The sequence below is a fragment of the Fistularia commersonii genome, chromosome 16 (assembly GCF_037954325.1).
Source record: "Fistularia commersonii isolate RoL2024-O1a breed Wild chromosome 16, RoL_Fcom_v1.0, whole genome shotgun sequence".
Taxonomy (NCBI): Eukaryota; Metazoa; Chordata; class Actinopteri; order Syngnathiformes; family Fistulariidae; genus Fistularia; species Fistularia commersonii.
The window spans coordinates 7,904,234-7,924,479 of NC_141299.1; the positions used below are offsets into that span (position 1 = coordinate 7,904,234).

Here is a 20,246-nt window from a genome sequence, read left to right on the forward strand (position 1 = left end):
TAGGAAAATCAATGAGAAACAAACGAGTATACTTATGTTTGAGGCAGTGATGTGTCACGATTTGGGTTTTTCTGACAAGTTTATTGCTGTAGGAGGATGAAGCTATACACTCAAATAAATATCTCTAAATACCAGAAGCCTAGTATTTGTTGTTGTACCAATGTAATTAGGTATTGTTTTAGCACTGGATCTTTCTCTTGTCAAGACTCCCTTCTTCCTCTGTAACTATTCTCAAGCCAAGTCTGTGGCTAATGTAGAATTGAAAGAACTTTTAAGCTCCCCCTCATCAAACTGGATGGGCTCAATTAAACTGCTTCAAGTTTCAGATTAGAGTTCCTGCAACCGAAGGTATCTTTATCATTTGAAAACCTGTTTATCTTTGACTTAGGGCAAAAAGTAACTTCTTTCATTTTGCATTCTTTGTCATGCACCTTCTTCATGTTCATCGTGAAGAGGCGGTCAGTTTGACCTGTACTTGTCCCAAAGACATGGAAAACCAAAAAATGCGGATTTTCTTCTTTGCACATTGACCCATTTGTCAATCATCCTAGATAAAACTACTTCTGCTGATAATCTCATCCATGAGATGCGGCAAACACAGAATGAGAAGGGAACAAAAAGAAGAAAAGGCAAGCAAGATCACAGTGATATTGTAAACCTGATTTATGTTTATCTGGCTATTATATGAGATCTTCAAAGGAAAGAGAAATTAGGATACATGTTTTAAAAGTGTAAATAACAGAAAAGAAAAAGAGGGATATCACAAATTGATGTAATAAAACAAGTTAATCAGTCAGTATACCAACATACTGACACTCATACGGTACTTCAAATGGAAATTAAGTCAGATGCAGACATGCAGAGACCGATACTTAGGAGTAATGCTAAAACCCTCCTTCTCTTTTCATGCACCAAAGCAAAGGTTACTCCAATCATCTTTTCAGCTGCTGCAGTTTTACAGCCACAGAATGACTATTTCTCTCCCCATTACCTCTGCACTCGTTTGACTGGCAGATGAGGGGGAAGACATGGATGGGGAGTGGTGGGCAATCATGGGACTGTGTTTCACAGTGCACGCATGCTTGCAACGCTATTTGTCATCTCAGCAGGTGAGATGGGAAAGATAGGTGAGACGTAACTAGGCTTAATTTAAAAGCCTCTTTATGATGCCCACTGAACCAACGTTGGCATTCCCTAATGGTGCATCACAGACACGTCATCCCATGCTTTTTCTTACAACCTAAAAATTCTCAGATGGGAATTAAGATAGACAGAACATACATAAAACAGACAGATTTATTTCTGATTACACACTTCGCAAAGTAGATAGATAGATAGAGAGAGAGAGAGAGAGAGAGAGAGAGGGAGAGAAAGAGATAGATAGATAGATAGATAGATAGATAGATAGATAGATAGATAGATAGACAGACAGACAGACAGACAGACAGACAGACAGACAGACAGACAGACAGACAGACAGACAGACAGACAGATAGATAGATAGATAGATAGATAGATAGATAGATAGATAGATAGATAGATAGATAGATAGATAGATAGATAGATAGATAGACACTGATATCACTACATGAGAAGTTTATTAATGTGTATTCACCTGTGTGCAAGTGTCTCCAGTTACCAGTAATCTCCTCCCATCTGCTTGTGGACCCCCTCTCGCTACTCTGAGGCTTGCGATGCCCCGCCCAATCTGCCATGCCTGACCTCAGTGTGTAACAGTCTACTTGCCTATGTGTGTGTGGTGGACCACTTGATGAGCATGGTTCCTTATGGAGTGGTGTCATTAAAGCAGAGACAAGTAGCAAACGGGTGATTGCAGTGATTTGGTTGAGGTTCCACAGACTCTCCTCCAATCAGAGTTCTTGCCTTCCTTCCTTGAGATCCATTGCAATCACAGAGCACCAGGTCTATGGAGAACATGTAGACACGCACATATATATATTTTATATATTTTCTCATATTATCAGGTATCATTGTCAAATCTTATAATGGCAACTGGACTTAGTTTCTTTCCTTCAAGATGTCTCACCTTTCATCTGAGAGGCTTCTTCACTTTTTGCTGGATTAAGATTTGACAATGATTGACCATGACCGGGAAGACTCAGAACTTTCAGTGGTATGTTTGTATTTACTTGTAGCCAAATTAACTTTACTAACATATTTCTTTTTAGCCAAATGAATTACAATAATGAATGAACTTCTGTTATTGCAGTTGTTTTAAAAGGCGTCTTAGAATGGCCACAGCAGCATTTATCTGCCTCCCTTTTAATGTATTGCTAATATTGAATGTTTCAAAAATATCCAGAACGTCACACTTGGATATCAAAGTGGATTTAAAGCTTGAATATGACAGAAATAAAAAAAATGCCCTTTACTATCCATCTTCATCCCAAAGACTATATTCAAGGTGGATTAACTAATCTAGAATAAAAATCATAAATGATGCAGAGTATAATGATTGATATTGCTGTTAGCATATTCAATTGATCAAAACTGATGCTTCAGAATTCAAAATGGCATAACATGTACCCTTATAAAAAAAAAAAAACCTCAACATGAGGAGTTTACTAAAGTTAAGTAGTTTAATACATAATATATTTTATAGACTAGACTGCATTTAAACCTCACTTGAAGAAGGTAGCATTCAAATCACTCTTTGGTGACTAGTTACTCTGTATTGACGGCTTTTTCAATACTTTCAAAATGAACTATTCTCCATCTTCATCATAGTGTAAAAACAAATAGGTATACTTTATGTAAGGGCTACAAAGAACTGAGGCAACCTTTCCAGGAATGGGGGGAGGGGTAGAGAGCAAATTAATTATAAAGTATAGAAAACTGAACCCTAAATTGATCTGTAGTCTTCTGTCCCCAAAGCGATTGAGGTGCTGTAATGAGAATCGCAGACCAAATGCATACAGGGGCTGTCTCTTCCACATCTCCATCCCTCTTTGAAAGAAGACAAGTTTGTTTCTCAAGGTGATTGTTGCAATGATAAGGGAGAGGGTGTTATTAAGGGTGACAGCAGAGGGGCTGAGAGGCAGTGGCTGACTGGATAACCTTGTCCCCATCCCTGCCTCGCTTCCTTCTGCATGAGCATCTCCTCCACGGCTCTGCCTTGTCTGCTTGCTCGTCTGAACACAGTCGGCTGGCTAGAATTACCTCCCAGCCCCAGGAAAACTAAACATGATTTCTGACCTTTCCATTCTGTGTTCAACAGTAACCTTTGCTGATCTCCCTGCTATGAAACCACAGCAGCAATGAAATATGAGGGGGCACGAATATGTGATTAAAAAAAACAGGAGTAAAGTTGAAATTGTTTGAGTAGTATTTAGGAAAGTATGCATCTGCACAAGTGAGCACAGGGGAAGACAGCGTAACCGTAACAGATTTAATGGACTTTTCATAAAGAGAAACATTTTTAAAGAATTAAAATGTGTATTGTTGAACCTCTATAATTTTCACTTTAAGTAATATGCATATTAAAAGGATTTTTGCTTTGTGGTCTGTGACCTTTCTATAGTTGTTTTTAACATAATCATTTGATGCCAATACAATGTATTTCCATTCACAATCTCACTGACTCTGAGTTTGCAGAAATACAATATCTTGCAAAATGTATTTCATTATTCTATTTCTCTTGTTCCTTGCGATCTCTGCAAGTTTTGCATGGGTATTATCATTAGAGGTCTTTAAGATAAGACTAAATGAGCTGCGCATTACTAGAATACTGGTAAAGTGTTGTTCTCTACTTCTTTTGCCTTATGCATTCATAGCTCACGCAGAATTAGCATAGTTTATCCATTGACATTTTCATATCACTTCTTCCTCTCTGCGCCTGTCTTCATTTTCAGTTGCCCTGCATCTTGCAGCCTCGTCTCTCTTCTACAGGTCCATCCTCGGTAATAAAATAATAAATAAATAAACATCTATGTGCTGATGTGAGAGTAAAGTTAAGAGCTTACAGGCTGGGTGACCTGAACATCTCTTGCTTGCTTGCTGGCGTTAGCTGACTGAACTCTGGGATGGTAAAGGCTTGTGTATCGGTATTGTTTGTGTAAGAGCACCAGAGGGGATTTGGACAAGGAGTGTTCGCTCTGAATGTGAGATCCAAAGCTGGCCTTGCCATTGGATTAGCTCACCCTGATCCCTCTAACCTCTGAACATGCACCCCACTATTTCGAATCTCTCCATTTATGCCCAGACAAGCACATTGTGTGCAGTAATCTATAGTTTTCTCTTGTCCAAAGAGGGAAGATATACCATTCAGCATTTTGCTTCACCTCCCCCCCACCACACACACACACACGCACACACACACACACTTCTGAAGGTTTCATCCACACTTTTCTCTATTTATTTTTGCACTTGTTCCCGCCATTGGTCCTACCTTTAATTTCTGAAAACAAATTCTCTTCATTCACCTCTCTACTCTCAACATCCATCTATTCTCACTTCACTCCTCTTCCTCTAACTACCGCTCTCTTCTTCATCCCTCCTCCCTTTTCTAAAGGGGATCAGTGGAGCTTAGAGGCCTTCCTTCTTGGTTCATTACTGAGCTGCTCTGACATGGGGAGCTCATCTCTCTCCAGTACAGAAAGGAGAACACCACTGATGTTTAATACATGGATCACTCTGTTGTCTTTTATGCCAGATAAATTCATCATCAAAAACTGTGCGCAGAACAGCAGCAGTACATGTAGCTTTGCTCTCTCAATCTAGAGCCCCAATCTGTATTCCTTTTTTGTATTCACTCTACATTTTACATATTGCATCTTGCTTTGATTACCTCCCTCTCTTTCTTCTGCCACATCTCAGTGAACTAGAGCAAACCTCTCTCTTTTTTTGTCATGCAGTTGAAGTAAACACAACACAGCAAGATGCAACTCTGCCGTTGGCCCACCACATGAGGACAGCATGGGAAAGGAATATCGAGCCTTTCCATACAATCTATGTGCATTGTGTGCGAGTTTAAATATGTTATCACTACTGGACATGTTCCTGTTTGTGGACACAAGCTCCTATTATCATCTCCATCCAACTTCCCGCTGTGTGAGTAAATGTGTTTGCAAGAGAGAGCATGTACATGCGTGTGTGTTTTAGAACCACATGGGTATGCATTGTATATGCTTCTGTTTGTCCTCTCTGTGTGGGTGTGTGTGTGGGCGGCAGGCCTGCCTTGAAAATGCCAGAGCCTGTTTCTAATCCAGGCCTCCTCTGTGGGTTGCATCTCTAGCTGTGCCAGGCTGGCCTGCTCTAACACTAACTGAGCCACAGCTGACAGCTCGCCTGCTCCTCTCTCTGCTTTCTGGATAATAGATAATATATGAGCTCAAAACTTCAACAATGGATTAGAGTGGGAAATGATAGGAGACAAACGCAATCACGGAAATGAACCAAGTGTGTGTGTATATGTGTGCGCATGCATGAAAAATATTAGTGACTTAATCATGGGGTTAAACAGTGGTGGATTTTATACAATTGATTTCATGATTCATTTTGAATTATGATTCAATTATAAAGGGGAAAAAATAACAATAAGAATTATTTTTGTGTGGAGTAAATAAAATGCTTGTTTGGGTTTTTTTTTAAAGAAAAAGAATCTAATAAAATATAATTACTGCACATTTTCGGTCATGGATTTTGCATCTAAAAACACCACAAGCACTGAGTGTCCACAGAAGTGGAAATAGGATTATACATGTCTGCATGTTAAATTAAATGGAACTGCCTGTCTATGGGAGAATTTGGTAGTCCATCTGGAGAGAGAAACCTTGCCAAAAGTGCTTCAGATGACAAAAGGATTAGGTATTCTATTTGTTAACATTTCTGCTGTAGAATTTCTAAATGTAATAATAAATAACCATAACAAAAAAATGAAATAAACAAAAAAAAAAAAAAAAGAAAAAAAAAAAGAGGTGAAAAGAAGAAGACAAAAGACAGAAGACCTCTTTGAGGTGATTTAGTGTCAGCCAAACAAATCCAGGATAATACTTGCAAGAGCACAATTTCAACTATCTCTTGTGTTTTGGGGGAGTTTTGGAATAGTGTGATTATGGAACCACTCAGAGGATGGATGGGAATGTTTTTTTTTTTTTTTTGGATTCCAGATGAACAAAATGTATTCAAAAACCTTTTGTATTTATGGCAAAACCCCAATATAGTCTCAATTCAAAAGAACACAATGAAAGTCCATTAAGATTATATAGCAAATTGATATGGTACTTTTCGCCTTAAGAACTTTGTGCATAAACATCGTTACAAGTATTGGTGCAGAGAACAGCCAAACAGTTGGATTGAAAACACAAGTAAAAATGCTATAAGTTTTCATTTCTAACATGAAGAGGTACTTTGCTTTGTGGCCATTGAGAATGTTCTTGAAGGTCTGATGTTGGCGTATTGAAGACACTTTTGCAGGAATTCTTGAAGTATACAGTTCACTTACATTAACTTATTTTTTTGATGGTGACAACCCATTGACAATGTCATCAATTTCTTCTGAAAACCCCATGAAACGTCAGGGTGTCGTAAAGCATGCCTGAATATAATTTTCATTGGGATACTCTGATGCATATCATTTCCCATAACAGAATTTAGAAATGTTATTTATCTCCCAAGAGTCTGCCATCAGGTCTCTCACTGCATCCAGAACCGAATGAATAGCTCTTTCTGTATAGTACAGTGTTATTTGCCAAGCCAACAATTTCCCAGCCTGTTCATCATATTATTGATTAAGTCTCAATAAACAGGTTGCAGCTCCAGAAGAAATCTCCTGACCCCTAAGTTAGAGTAATTCCTTGTTCCTTGTCCATCTGCAGTAATAACTGATCAGAAGAGCTTTCATTTTCAGGTAAGGCTTTTGAAGGTTTAAACACTTTCTATCTAGTGCAAGCCAGGGTATGAGATTGGATAAACGAAGACCATAGGTGAATGTACTGTCTAATGTATTCAATAAAACGTGTAAGTGCAACATATAATACATCATATATAAGTTGAAATTGCTTCTTCAGTGACTGATTTATTGTCAGAGTATGCTGGAGCAGAAACATGATCATGAAGCACAGGGAAGTTAAGATAAATAAGAATTACAAATAAATTATTCTATAATTTAATAAAGTCAAATTGGAGTCCAGTGAGTGCTAGAACTTTAGGAGATTTCCATGTCATCTGGTTTCATTTATCTCCAGATTTCCATTAAATTTAAGCCCTCCATAAAATGCTGTACAATATTCTTTGAATGGCTGTGGGAGACATTAGAGCCTGAAGTGTGATCTAAAATACAATTAAAGACTCTGCTGAAAATATGATTAAGGTGAAGTATGGAAAGGTTTAGAAACACATTATTGAAGAACTGAAAATACTCTTCATCTGGGTATGAATATTAATTACATTCAATTGCTAAGAAACCTGAGGACCTCCTAAAACGATATATCTGGCATCGGGTTGAAATGTTAATTGCTATATTTGATATGAAACAGACTTACAAAAGCAAATGGTAAGTTACCTTGCATTTGGTCTAAATGAGGCCTAAATGAGATGTATTTATGTGCCAGAGGTACTTCCAAAAGACAGTGTCCTATAAATACATACTATGAGATGATGGTGAAAATGAACACCATCTCTCACAGCAGCTGGTGGAATTTCTCATTGTAAATTAGATGAAATTAGATCAGGTAAAAAGAACATCAAATTAAATGACAGTCTTCAAAGAAGCAAACAACAAGGGGGGTCATAATATTTGTGTAACACTGAGGCTTCTGGGGCAATCAAAGTGTTCATAGCTGATTTATCCTGTGTAAGGACGCCAAGCCCTCTAAGGAGCAACTGAACAGCCTTTCAAAAATGAAATATCAAGAGTAGTCAGTGCCAGTCATCAGTGCCACGTGTGATGGAAAATCAATCTATTTTATATCAGAGACCTGTGAGGAGAAAATGAGACAGACAGGTCCCTGCTGCTTCTTTGTTGAACCTTTTTTTTTTCAACATCTCTGTAACACAAACATCACAAGACAGCCTGCGTCATCAGTGACGGAGAAATTCATGGTGCTGATAGATCAATGTGAAATGGCTTCTGTTCAGCTAGATTAGGTATATGATTGGCCATTAATATTAATTTCACAGTGGTTCTTTGTGAAGCAGTAGTATGGCCAGATGAGATGTTCGGATAGACTTATTCTACCATCTACTTTCCCTCCATTGCTTTAGTTGTTTTCTTACATTGCTTCTGTGAATCAACAAGTATTTGGGTCTTTCCAGTATCACATTCAAGGAGACGGCACGTGCATTCAGAAAAAAAAAAAAAGCTTTGTTTGCATCAAATGATCCAGGATCAGGATTAGAGGAACAGTCTTTACTTTCATCCTTACCCAGCCATTGTTGAGCCTGTTTTATGGCAGGTAGCTTTTTTTTTCCAAAGACTGCAGCTGTTAGCAGAAGAAGAATATTATTTGTTGCCACGCCTTTGTAATCTTAACAGTTGCTCCTCAAAGAGCTGGGGTCCAGTAGGTATAAAACTGAAAAACTTAGTTTTTCCCTAAAGGATAGCAGCCTGGGTAAGGTGATCTGAACTGTCTTCCCCATAATGAGATTAAGCGACTAATTAGTATGACTTTATGCACTGAGGAATGTGTGCCCCCTATTGGACTAGTGGTGCTGCCCCTAAGAGAGCAGGCCAGACTGGGCACATCCCTTGTGTCCAACCCTCAGTTGAACTGAGAGGCTAATTAATACTTTTGCATCTGCTCTTCTTGCACACTGCACTGAGTTATAGTTCTATGGAGTTATGGATATGTGCACCTGTGCTGCTTCCACAATTCTATAATCTCACTATCCTTCCCAATTCACTACCTCACCCTTTCACATCATGTCTTAATTCCGCTGTCTCTCTTATCCTTGTTTGTCCCAGCCCGCACACATCCTGCCTTTTTTTGTTCATGTTTTTTTATTCATTGCTATTTATTTTTGTCACTCTATTTATATTTTGGTTAAGTTATAGTTGTTTCATATTTATTATTATTTATTATTTATTCTCCCCCTTCACTGTTCCTTGATGTTGCCCATTGTCATCCCTGATACTGTTGTTGTTGTTGTTGTTGTCTGTGGTCTAGCTATTCATGGATTTTTTTTGTCTTGGTATCTTCTGTCTTCTGCCTTTCTATTTATATTACGCTGCTGTGACAAAGGAATTTCCCCTAACGGGATCAATAAAGTTGATCTTATCTTATCTTATCTTATCTTATCTTATCTTATCTTATCTTATCTTATCTTATCTTATCTTATCTTATCTTATCTTATTGATTGAGGGAGAGCACACTAACAGATATCATTTGGATGGTGTAGACGGTCTCATATAAATCCAGTAAGAAATCGCACAATCCTGAAATTTCAGACAATAACTTTAAACTTTTTTTCCCTAACTATTACAGAAAATGAAAGCTAAAGCTTGAAAAACTAGGCCACAGAGAGGCATCGGCAGTGGTCCAGCAGCTTACAATAGCATGAGCCAGTGTAGATTGAACCAGATACTGAGAACACCAAAATCATCTCTTTGCCAGTAGTAATTACAGAGAGAATTTGGGCCAGAAAATTTGAGGTATGACAAGAAAAGCACATTTCGACAAGAAAGATCACATCCTTCTAGCACCTTTACATCCTAACCTGAGAAGTCATGTTAGGGTTTGATTGCCCCTGAGGTCCCACTCTAACCCATTCATTTAAGATGATGTGTGACTCTCAGGTCTGTTCCAATGTTCATTTGTTCCTCAGCCGGGTCACCACATTTGCCAATAAGAGGACATGGCCACTCAAACCAAGTAAAGAGGCAGCTGAGTGCCATTGTTAATGTGGACACACAGCACCACAATGACAAAATCAATGGAACTATAGGGGACATCAATCTTTGCTTGTCTAACGTCTTCTCTATTGCTCTGAGTGAACAGTTGAGAGAGGGAGAGACAGAGAAACAGAGAGAAAGAAAAATAGAAAGAAGGAAAAAGAAAGAGAAAGAAAGCCTTTGAAGATTGTCTCCATTTGAGAGACAGCCAAGTAACCATTCATCCTAATTCCCCCAAAACAGGCAGAAATTTCCAGGTAAAGCCTCAGAAGTGCAACACAGCAGCTGTATACAGCTGGCATGGCCGATGCATTTTTGCCTCCTGCCTTTCTCATTCCCAAATCACTTGCTCCCTCCACCAGGATGAAAAAATACCGAGAACTATGTTCCTCCATAAAATAAAAAAGGGACTTTCTGTGCTTCAGCATGAATCATGAGAAGCACAGCAAAAAATAGCAGCAAGGTTTATTGTCTCTGTTGCTGATTTGAAGCATGCCTCCTCGTCCCATTAACATATATGCAGATAAGCAGCGAGTAAATGAAATCCTCCAAAATTGGGAGAGATCAAAGACGACAGAATTAAGGCCGAGTAATGAGGATCTTGGCAAGTACCCTGAAAATTTATTGATTGTTTGGCAAGCGGTACGTGCTCCTGTTTTACTCTCCCTCGCTACATTTACTTACATGGTTCAGATGCACACAAACCAGGCATAATAACATTTAACTGGGCCTTTGCTTGGCTGTAGTTCCTGTACTGCTCTTAATCACCACCTCATTTACAGTGCAATCATTATGTACTTGGCATACGGGGCAAGAAAAAGAGATAGGCAACATTATCCTCCATCACAGCCCTAAATCATACCAAAAATGCACTCTGTAATCCTTCTAACAGAAAGGCATAAAAAGGATAAAATTTGTGAAATTCATTCAAAACCCAGATCATTTCAATCACGAACAAACAAAAGCCAACCAAATGTATGCGGTAAGATTGTTACAATAAAGATAATAAATGTTTCAAAATGGTGAGACATCAAGTTGAACCATTAATACATCAGCCGTGTCTTGGTTGCTTAGTATGTCAAATGTACACATGGATGTGGGTATAAAACCATAATACGAATGGAAAAACTAAGAGTTGACATGAAATAATAAGCTTAGGTAAGCTGGATGAAAAAGGAACATGCATAAATGATGACGAAAAGAAGACAACTACCTCCACGGCTTTCACTGTCAGCTGGTTTCACCTGGATGGGGCGCGTCATCTAGAGGAAAGAGAAGAGAGAGCCATAGAGACGTTAGTGCCGATGACTCGGCCTGTCTTTGCTACAAGGGGCCAAAAGTCAGAGATGTCAAAGTCCTCTCCTTCATACTAATAGTTGTTCTATGATGCTGATCAAAAGACCTTTTAAAAGTAAGGAACAGCTACTTCATGCAGCTACTTAAAATTGACTAATAGAGTATGTCCATGTTATTATTCAATGTTTAAAAATAAGCTCCCATTCAAATAAGCAAACTCGTTAATTACATTAAAAAAGAGGTGAATGATTATAAATGCTATCTGCGGTATATATCAACAGTAATGCCATTTTGAAGTGTAAACATTCTGAACTTGGCCTTGTTTATAATTATTCTGGACAATCAGTCTGCTATTGTGGAAAATTGGAATATTGTTATTTAGACACTTTTAGTTGGAGCAGCTCTAAAATATCACTGCCATTTCTAGTACATCTCATTAATGGGTTGCAAAAGTAAGTCAATGAAATAAGTTTATAAATAGATATGGAACAGCAGACATAGCCTCTGCTGGAGTTTGAGTATTCACTGCTACTGTTTTATTCCTGAGCTTTTTTTTTGAAATCTCTTCTGATTTATCATTTCACGTCACTGAATAAAACATAAGCTTATTTGAATCAGATGCTGAGATATAAACATTTCATGATCAAACCTCAAGCATGCTGTAATACGAAGGTCAAATCCATAGCTGTTCAATATATCCATGTATCTCTATTAAAAAAAATGAGTTGTGTGTGTGTATGTGTGTTTGGATGCGTATGTGTCCATCAAGGTGCTTGAAGAGGTTGCAAGGCTGGATGTGTGCGTCTTAGTGAGAGGGACAGGGCCTAATAAAGGTGAATCCAGCCACAGGAGGAGAGATCAATGCAGGCCTATTGATCCAGGCCCTTGGGCTGTGGAGAGTGTCTAGCAGGGCAGGATTCTCTGGTTAGAAGGCTCACTCTAATCCACTGGACCCTGATAAGAATGGCATTGCTTGGATTAGGTACCTCTGTCATAGTCTTTGTGTCACGCTCTCCTCCATTTCAATTTTACATTCCTGTTTGTTTCCTTCTCATTACTGTTGTTCAAACTGAGCTTCAAATCTACTTACTAGATTTGCTAAGAGAACGTTTCCATCTTCCGATGTTTTGTTTAAACAGGATTGTTGAAATAATTCTTTTAAATTAATCAATTTTATGTATAGTATATTATTTGTTTGTATTTATTTATTCAAAATATGGCTAGAATACAGGCAGATTTGAAGAGGTATGATTTTAGGATTCATGAAATTCAAATAATTAGAGCTTTTCAGGGGAACGGGGCATGGTATGGAAAGAAAAATTGAACCCACAAAATATATTTGGTAAATAAGTGATTCATATATATTTTCTTTTATCACAATGGTTTATGGCTTTTTTACATTACAGTCATTTAGCAGACGCTTTTATCCAAAGCGACTCACAAAAATTGCAATTAAATAATCGAAAATCCAAAGTACCAGTAGTCGTTATTCAGAAGTCACCACTCTACCAAATAGCCATCTTAGTGGTTTTTCAGTGTCTGACGATCCCTGTTTATAAGGCACAGTCGACTTTGAAAATCAGAGATTGGTGCTGAAAGTGGTCAGCCAGAAAGAATATGATGTCCATTATATATTCAGAGGACATAGGGTGGATGTTTAGGTAGGGATATTGAATTTTCTAAATGTGTTGTTTCATTTATGCATAAATCAGCTGTAGTTAGAGGGGTGTTGCAGAAAGGGATTGGTTTGAAAATAAGTTGATTATCAGTGCCAAAAATAAATTGTGTGTTATTATGTTTTCATTATTATTCAGAGCCATTCTGGGTGATTGAAGAAACAACTTTATAAAATGACTTAACTTATAATCGTATTAGACAGATTGGTTTACTTTGTTGGGATATGGTTAGGGTCAAACTTTTCTGCTATGCAGAGGATGACTGATTAACATGTAGCAATTCAAGTTTGATCAAGCAGTTCTCAGCAAATACTGCCAAAAAAAGCCATTAATTGAGTCGTAAACAACAGGAGACCACGGCCAGCAAAATGACAGACAGAACCGGCAGAGATCTGCACTGAGCTATTGGCCAAACTGTCAGAGGACCTGTGGGAGAAAGTGACTTTCCTGGGCTCAGAAGCCCACAGTGGGGAAATTGCTGATTTCCTATCTTGAATATGGAGGTGTATATAGTGGTGAAACACACCACTGCAGGCCCAGAACACTCCCGCTGTGAATGTGTCGGGCCCAGAAAGATTCAAGTTAGCACTGTCCAGCGAAAGGTGTTTGTAAAACTTGCACTTCAACAATTTGTTGCAGTGTCTGTAACCAAAAATATTCCACGCGTAGTTGTAGGAAATGGGGGCCAAAAGTTCTGATACATGGATGGTTGTTAAAACCCTTCAATTGAGTAAAATATATTGACACAAAACTCCACAGAACTTTAGAAAGCAAGAAATACAACCACCTACAAACTTCTGTCAGGCACCAGGTAACACTTGAAGATGAATGTTACTGTCATAGTAATTACTGTATCATATTTCATAGGCTTATTGAGCCTGCACTGTCATTTCTTTTTTTTAACATGAACATTCACTTATCTTTCAAGCATGTTTTTAATTTTTTTAACCCTTTTTTTCATACTCCACTAACTGTGTCAAATTGCAGAAAATCCCTCAGCATTGACAATTTTATGCCCACATATGTATACTTTCTTCAATCGCCCTATCTTGTATCATTCTTCCGTTCAATTCCAAGGCACGGCTTAAAAGGTCAGATTTAAAGACAGGGCAGTCCAATAAAAGCATGACATGTTCAAGGAGAAACACCATAATGGGATTTTAAAATGTCTTAATAACATGCTGATATATGGGGGGAAAAGGCCCAGGCCTGATTCATTAAGTGCTAAATGTATCCATTTTCACCTTGAGGAAGTGAGTAACCTTCCTTCACTGAAATTATTCCATAAATGTACCCATCGTAAATAATAAAGAACACCAGCTTGGTTTTTGTAGGAAAACAAGGAGGATGAAATGCTGTTCAGGGACAGTTTTAGCAGCTTGTTTCTTAGTATACACCCCATCTTTCTCTCACCCCATCAACCAGTTCTTTCATTCCTTGTCCAATTCGAGGAATTGAGTAGCTGGAGTATGTTAATGCAAAGCCACAGGGCACACATCTCTACAGTTTGTACGCATAGATTTCAGAATCAACTGCGACAGTATCACACATACGTTCAAAGAAAGCTCTGAGACAGAAACCCCTCCAAGTGGGGGGAAAAAAAAAAAACAAGAAAAAAAACAGCCACAAGACAAATTCACAAATGATGCTAAAATCCTTTGCGCTTTCACAACAGCACAGAAAAATTGTCTTTGAAATGTCAAATGGACAAAAGATACGACCACATTGCCTGTTGACTTTTATTCAAATGGATGACGGAGGAGAAGGAGGAGGCCAAATCTGCAGCTGTGGTTTCTCTTCCATGCTATGATCTTATGGTGTGTGGGGGAGGCAGCACTCTAAAATTTAATATTCAGTCTCCATTATATAAGGTATTTAGAGTGATACATTATGTTCTTGAACAGACAGCACTGATTGTTCAAGTTTGTTATGTCTACCTCTAAGTGGTCATGCACGGATTTTGTACATAAATAAATGTCAATACATCCAGGCCCTTGCCAAACAAGTTGGTCAGTGCTGATTAAAATTTTACCTATTTTATGAATTCCCCTGCTAGCAAACTGTTCATGATATGTTTTATATTTACTCACAAAAATTAGCTGGTAAGACCTTAGTAGGGGTAAAATCCAGGATGGGGGCATCAAATGTCAAGTTGACATTCATCAAGTGAAGAATTGTTGTCTGAAAGTTTTGAATGATTGTCAATAAGCCTCAACAAGAAGAGTTTCGGCTTGCTGACATAAGTCTTATAAAATTCCCTGTCATAATGCTTATTGCATAATGCTTTTTGAAAAGTTGTTTCTTGGCAGCTGGACTTGATATATTTTTTTTGAAGATCTATCACTTCAAACCAGACTCTTAATTCTGAATGACTATGAGGAGTTTCAGGTGTGCAAGTCCCGAGTGACTTATGGCAAATGCATCTATTACTATTGAATAATCTTGCAAATGGCGGTTTGCGATAACAAGCTGCATTCTATTCATGACTGATGACTGCCAGTCTATAAGTCGTTTTCTTTACACTATGTACTTTTTTACTTTCTCAATGTGCCACAGCTGTGAGCCAGCACTGCAACAGTGCTGATTGAGTCTTACATAATTGAGACAAGATGAAAAAACATCCTGATGGAGAGAATCAGTGCAAGCAGACGGAGGCTCTTGAATGTCATCTTCTGCAGCGCACAATTTATTCAATGCAAAGGAATATATATCAAAGAACTGTTATTTTTAATCTTAAGATTTCTAATTCTAAAATATAGAATGAAGACAAGCAGATAACATGTTTAATTTTGCAATAACAATGGTCTGTACTGGTAAAACTATATCTGTAGCCTAATGACAGTTACTAGACCAAAGAGGAGAGCATGAAGAAAACATTGCATTGTGTCAGAATGTTCAAAGAAGATAAAGACGAAGGCAAACTTCCTGAACAAGTTACTTGGCTGTATAAAATGTACAGTGTTTTCTAACAGACCTTTTATTACTTACAGATTCAGTCTGACAAATTAATGTCTTGTCATTTGCAGAACAGAGCTACTATCTGCCTGAAACATGCTGAATCTATCTGAAGTTCAGCTTTTGCATGTTTTATCTTTAAGTTTCATAATGTCAGTGATTCTTTTCTTTGTAAATCAAGGTTTTTTTCATGCCGTTGAATTTAAGGTGGTCAGGATAGATTTCTGGGCCAGAGTAGAGGGAGGGAGGGACAGCATTAAAAGAAAAAACTGAATGGAGACAAGTGGACCATAATGCAGTAATTAGTAAGATGGAAAGGAACAGAAGAAATCGCTATGTATTTTTCCAAATGGGGTCGATACCAAGAATAGTGATAAATATACAAATCCAACTAATCATGTGATAACATAAAAGTAAGAGGGCTGAACTAAAGAGAACCAAAGTAGAGAATAGAGAAGTAAAAGAGCCAACAAGTTGGAAATAAACGTTGCATGCCAGGCTAACAAGCAAAGGCTAACCTGATATAGTTGCAATAATGCGATAATCTATCAAACACTGCGTGAGTAATAACATGCAAGGTAAACTTTTGAGAGACACACAGTGAAAAAGTATATAAGAAAAAACAGATATAAACAATACAGCTATGTTGCAGAGAACGAGAGGGATGCAGGACCTGCAGAGGGAAAGTGAGAAAAAGGTGCTTTGTTTCACAGTGTTTCACTAATGAGCAGCATCACTAATGCTATAGACTGAACCATTTCATCTTTTACTTTCCAAACATAGCTGTTATGAAAAGAAATATTCAGCTTACTTCTGATTTCCTTTTCTGAAATGTACCTTTCTTCTCTAACTTTCAGCTTTTCCCTTCAGGGGTCACCACACCGCATCAACCTCCTTCATCTAACCCTATTCTATAAATTGTCTCTTTGCTCTTCCTCTAGACCTCCTGCCTGGCAGTTCCAACCCAAGCATCCTTCTACCAGTATATTCAATATCCCTCCTCTGGACATGACCTAACCATCTAAGTCTGGCTCCTCTGACCTTATCTCAAAAGCATCGAACATGTGCTGTCCCTCTGATAGACTCATTCCTGATCCTATCAATCCTTTTCATTCCCAAAGAGAACCTCAACATTTTCATCTCTATTCCCTCCTGCTTCCTGTCTTCTCTTCAATGCTACTGTCTCTAAGCCATACACCATTGCTGGTCTCACCGCTGTCTTGTACATCTTTGCTTTCATTCTGGCTGATATTTTATATCACATAGAACCCCTGATACCTTTCTTCTCCCTTTCCAACCTCCCTGAAACTGTTTCTTCACCTCTTTTCCACACTCTCCATTGCTCTGGACTGCTGACCCCAAGTACCCAAATCCACCACCTTCTTCATCTGCACTCCCTCATCATTCAAATTAGGTCCCTCTTATTCACACACACATATGTTCTGTCCTCCTGCAATTAACCTCATTCCAAATTCCTTCCTCTCCTTTCCAAAGCATACTTCCACCTCTCTAGATTTTCCTCTGTTCTCAATACTGAAAACAATGTCATCTGCAAACATTATGATTAATGGAGATTCCTGTCTTACCTCATCTGTCAGCCTGTCCATCACCACTGCAAACAAGAAGGGGCTCAGAACTGATCCTTGATGGAGTCCCACCTCTGTCTTGAGTTTCTCTGTTATACCTGCAGCACACCTCACCACTGCCTCATATTGTCCTGCACCAGTCTAACCTAATTCAATGTAGTTCCAGACTTCCTCATACAACAGCATAGTTCATTTTATTGCAAGCCCATTGCAAACTGCTCTTCAACTAATTCATATGTCCGTTCACTTAATAAGCTTTGATAAAGATTATGTTTCACAGTGCTACACGTCTATGTCCCGTAATTTGTCTCAAATAAAGAGATGACTTTTCTTTCCCCAACAAACTGGCGAATGATTTTTATATGCTGATATTGCTGTCAATACTAAAATGATAGCAAAAGATCTAAAAGGTTCCGCATACATTCCTCTTGAGATATCCCAGTCAAACTATTTATGTTATTTATAAACCAATACTATGTTGATTGTAGGGTCTGTGATTACTTAAGACTCTCTTAATTGGTATGACACATTGGAAGGGACTAGATTGGATTGTCATTTAGTTAATTTGCTTCAGAGACTCACAGAAAGTATACACTTACATTTGTTTTCAATACATATATAATAATTTGGCCTCTTAAATAATTGTAATCTCTTTGTTTTGTCATTTTTTAACTTTACCACTGATTACATTCTCCTGCAAGGCATCACTTTGCTGCTACGTTGTGTTACAAATCAGCTACTTAAATTAGGTCAGCAAAAAAAAGAGAACCGCTACTACATACTGCAGCAGAGACGTTTGCTGAAATCCATGTCCATGGTAGTTGGCATGGCTTATGCACTGCTTTCCATCATGCATCTATGGATTTAATCACTGCAGTAGAAAACAGGCCATCAACAGACTTTGGCCAAGCTTCTTTTGTCCAAAAATTCTTAAAAGCACTTTTATTGTTGAATATACTGTACAAGCAAACAACTTTTGTTGTGAAAAATTCAGACACTGTTTATGAACACGTTTTGACCCACGTACACCAAATTATTTACATTACGGTCCTTGATACATGTAGATATAAATAAAATGTATGCAAATTGCATTTTGAAAAACATATAGAGGCCAAGAAAAAAGAAAAGACAACAAAACCTAATTTTGATAGCAAAAAGCTAATTTGAATCTCCTTTCATATCATTCCAGTGTATTTTTCGAATTATTTGTCATTCTGATGTAGGATATCTGCCGCTTTCTATTTCACTTCACAATCTCTGTTGCTCTAAGGGCGTCAAAAAATCTATAGTTCCATATGCTCTTATTGAGCCAACTCATTTGCTCAGCTAAGCCTCCAGTCAGTTGAATTAAAGCTCTTAGCACTTGTAGGCTAGTGTTCTATATAAAGTGTGACAGAAACCCCCAGGCCAGCAGCACATAATGTAGTGTACATAGGCCTAGATTATACATGGATTGTTGGGATGTTTCTATGTAAGGGGATTTTCAGGACGGATAGTGGTCTTTTAGTTCAAACTAGCTATACAATGGTCTAATTGTCACATTTAATGTAGACAGAAGGGTCATATATGAACATCAAACAGGTCCATGTTTTCTCTGATGCTCTAACACCTCCAAAATGCAAGAAAAGACCATTTTGTGATAAAAACAAGACAAAACAAAAGGTCCTAAGCTCTGCCCAACTATGGTATTTTAAAATGTAATTTTAAATTGCACTGATCAAACCATGAATGTGAGCTCAAGCATTAGCCTGTTAATAGTGAGGCAGATTAAGAATCTAAATCAGCATCAGTCTAAAAACTTTAGAGACTCCCACTGATAGCATTATCACGGAGAATAATGAGTTTATGACTGGTAAAGGTTAGTGGCAGTTAATAGTTGTGTCAATATACTTCTTCTAAGTCCAAAAATTGAGTAGAAGTAAAACAATAATGCAGATTAGAATTTATCTTAAAACGTTATTGTCATTCCCAAAACTTTGCTGAGGCCTAAAATTGATGTCATTTAAAAAAAAAGATAAATAAATAGTGAGATTAGATACAGTGCACATCTTTATTTTTTGTAAAAGTCTTCACAGCCATTTGGCCATTTAATGCTCACGATCATATCAGTATTAACAACTCTTAAATCCCTCTTAACTTTACCTAAAGGCATATATGTAAAAAATATGAAATACTGCTGATTTTGTATGCATCTGCATTGGACAGGTGTTTAACAAACATATTACACAAACAAATGAAGAGATACAGAAATGTTATTGGTTGTACATAGATGGGAAACATACCCGGTTGCCATCCTTGCTAAAAACATTGTTTTGGGAATGCGTTTTCCTTGGCATAGCATGCATTGACTAGCTCTCGGCCTGTTATCTGCTGACTCCATTGGAGTGACAATAAAATGTTCAGAGATACTGGCAAGGTTTCAATGTTGGGGTTCAAGCAGTAGCAAACAGTTTATCATCCTCTCATGGCAGTCTATGATGTTCTGGTCAAATGTTTCAGCAGCCCTGCTTTTAATTTTGGGTCAAATATATAATAGTGTTCTCTGCAGATAAGATTGTCAGGTAAACAGAGAGGGAAAATGAACAGAACTGACAGTTTGACAATTTTATAGAAAAAAAACAAGTATGTAACAATTTATTCCCGTAACAATAAATCTTACAGATATCAATTGTATGCTGAAATCCTGTGGCTCATTCGAAAATATATCAACACATTTCACATGTACATGTCCAAACAAGCCCAAGGCTTTCTTTGCTCTGCTTTGCCTTTTAATACCACAGTTGTGTAATAACACTCAATTACTGTAGATGCAATAAAACAATAATATGATACATTTTGGATTAGACTCAAGTTTAATATAGAGTAATGCCTGTCTGGGGATCA

The 20,246-nt window shown here is 37.8% G+C and overlaps 1 protein-coding gene across 3 annotated transcripts in view; it reads right to left on the bottom strand.

Annotated features, from left to right (window-relative positions):
• Positions 1-20,246, bottom strand: part of celf5a (cugbp, Elav-like family member 5a) — a 199,494-nt gene that overhangs the window by 75,143 nt on the left and 104,105 nt on the right. For all 3 annotated transcript variants that reach the window (XM_086161123.1, XM_086161124.1, XM_086161125.1), the window contains exon 3: positions 11,064-11,112. In XM_086161123.1, coding sequence (XP_086017249.1) covers positions 11,064-11,112 — 49 coding nt within the window. The remainder of the gene's footprint in view (positions 1-11,063; positions 11,113-20,246) is intronic.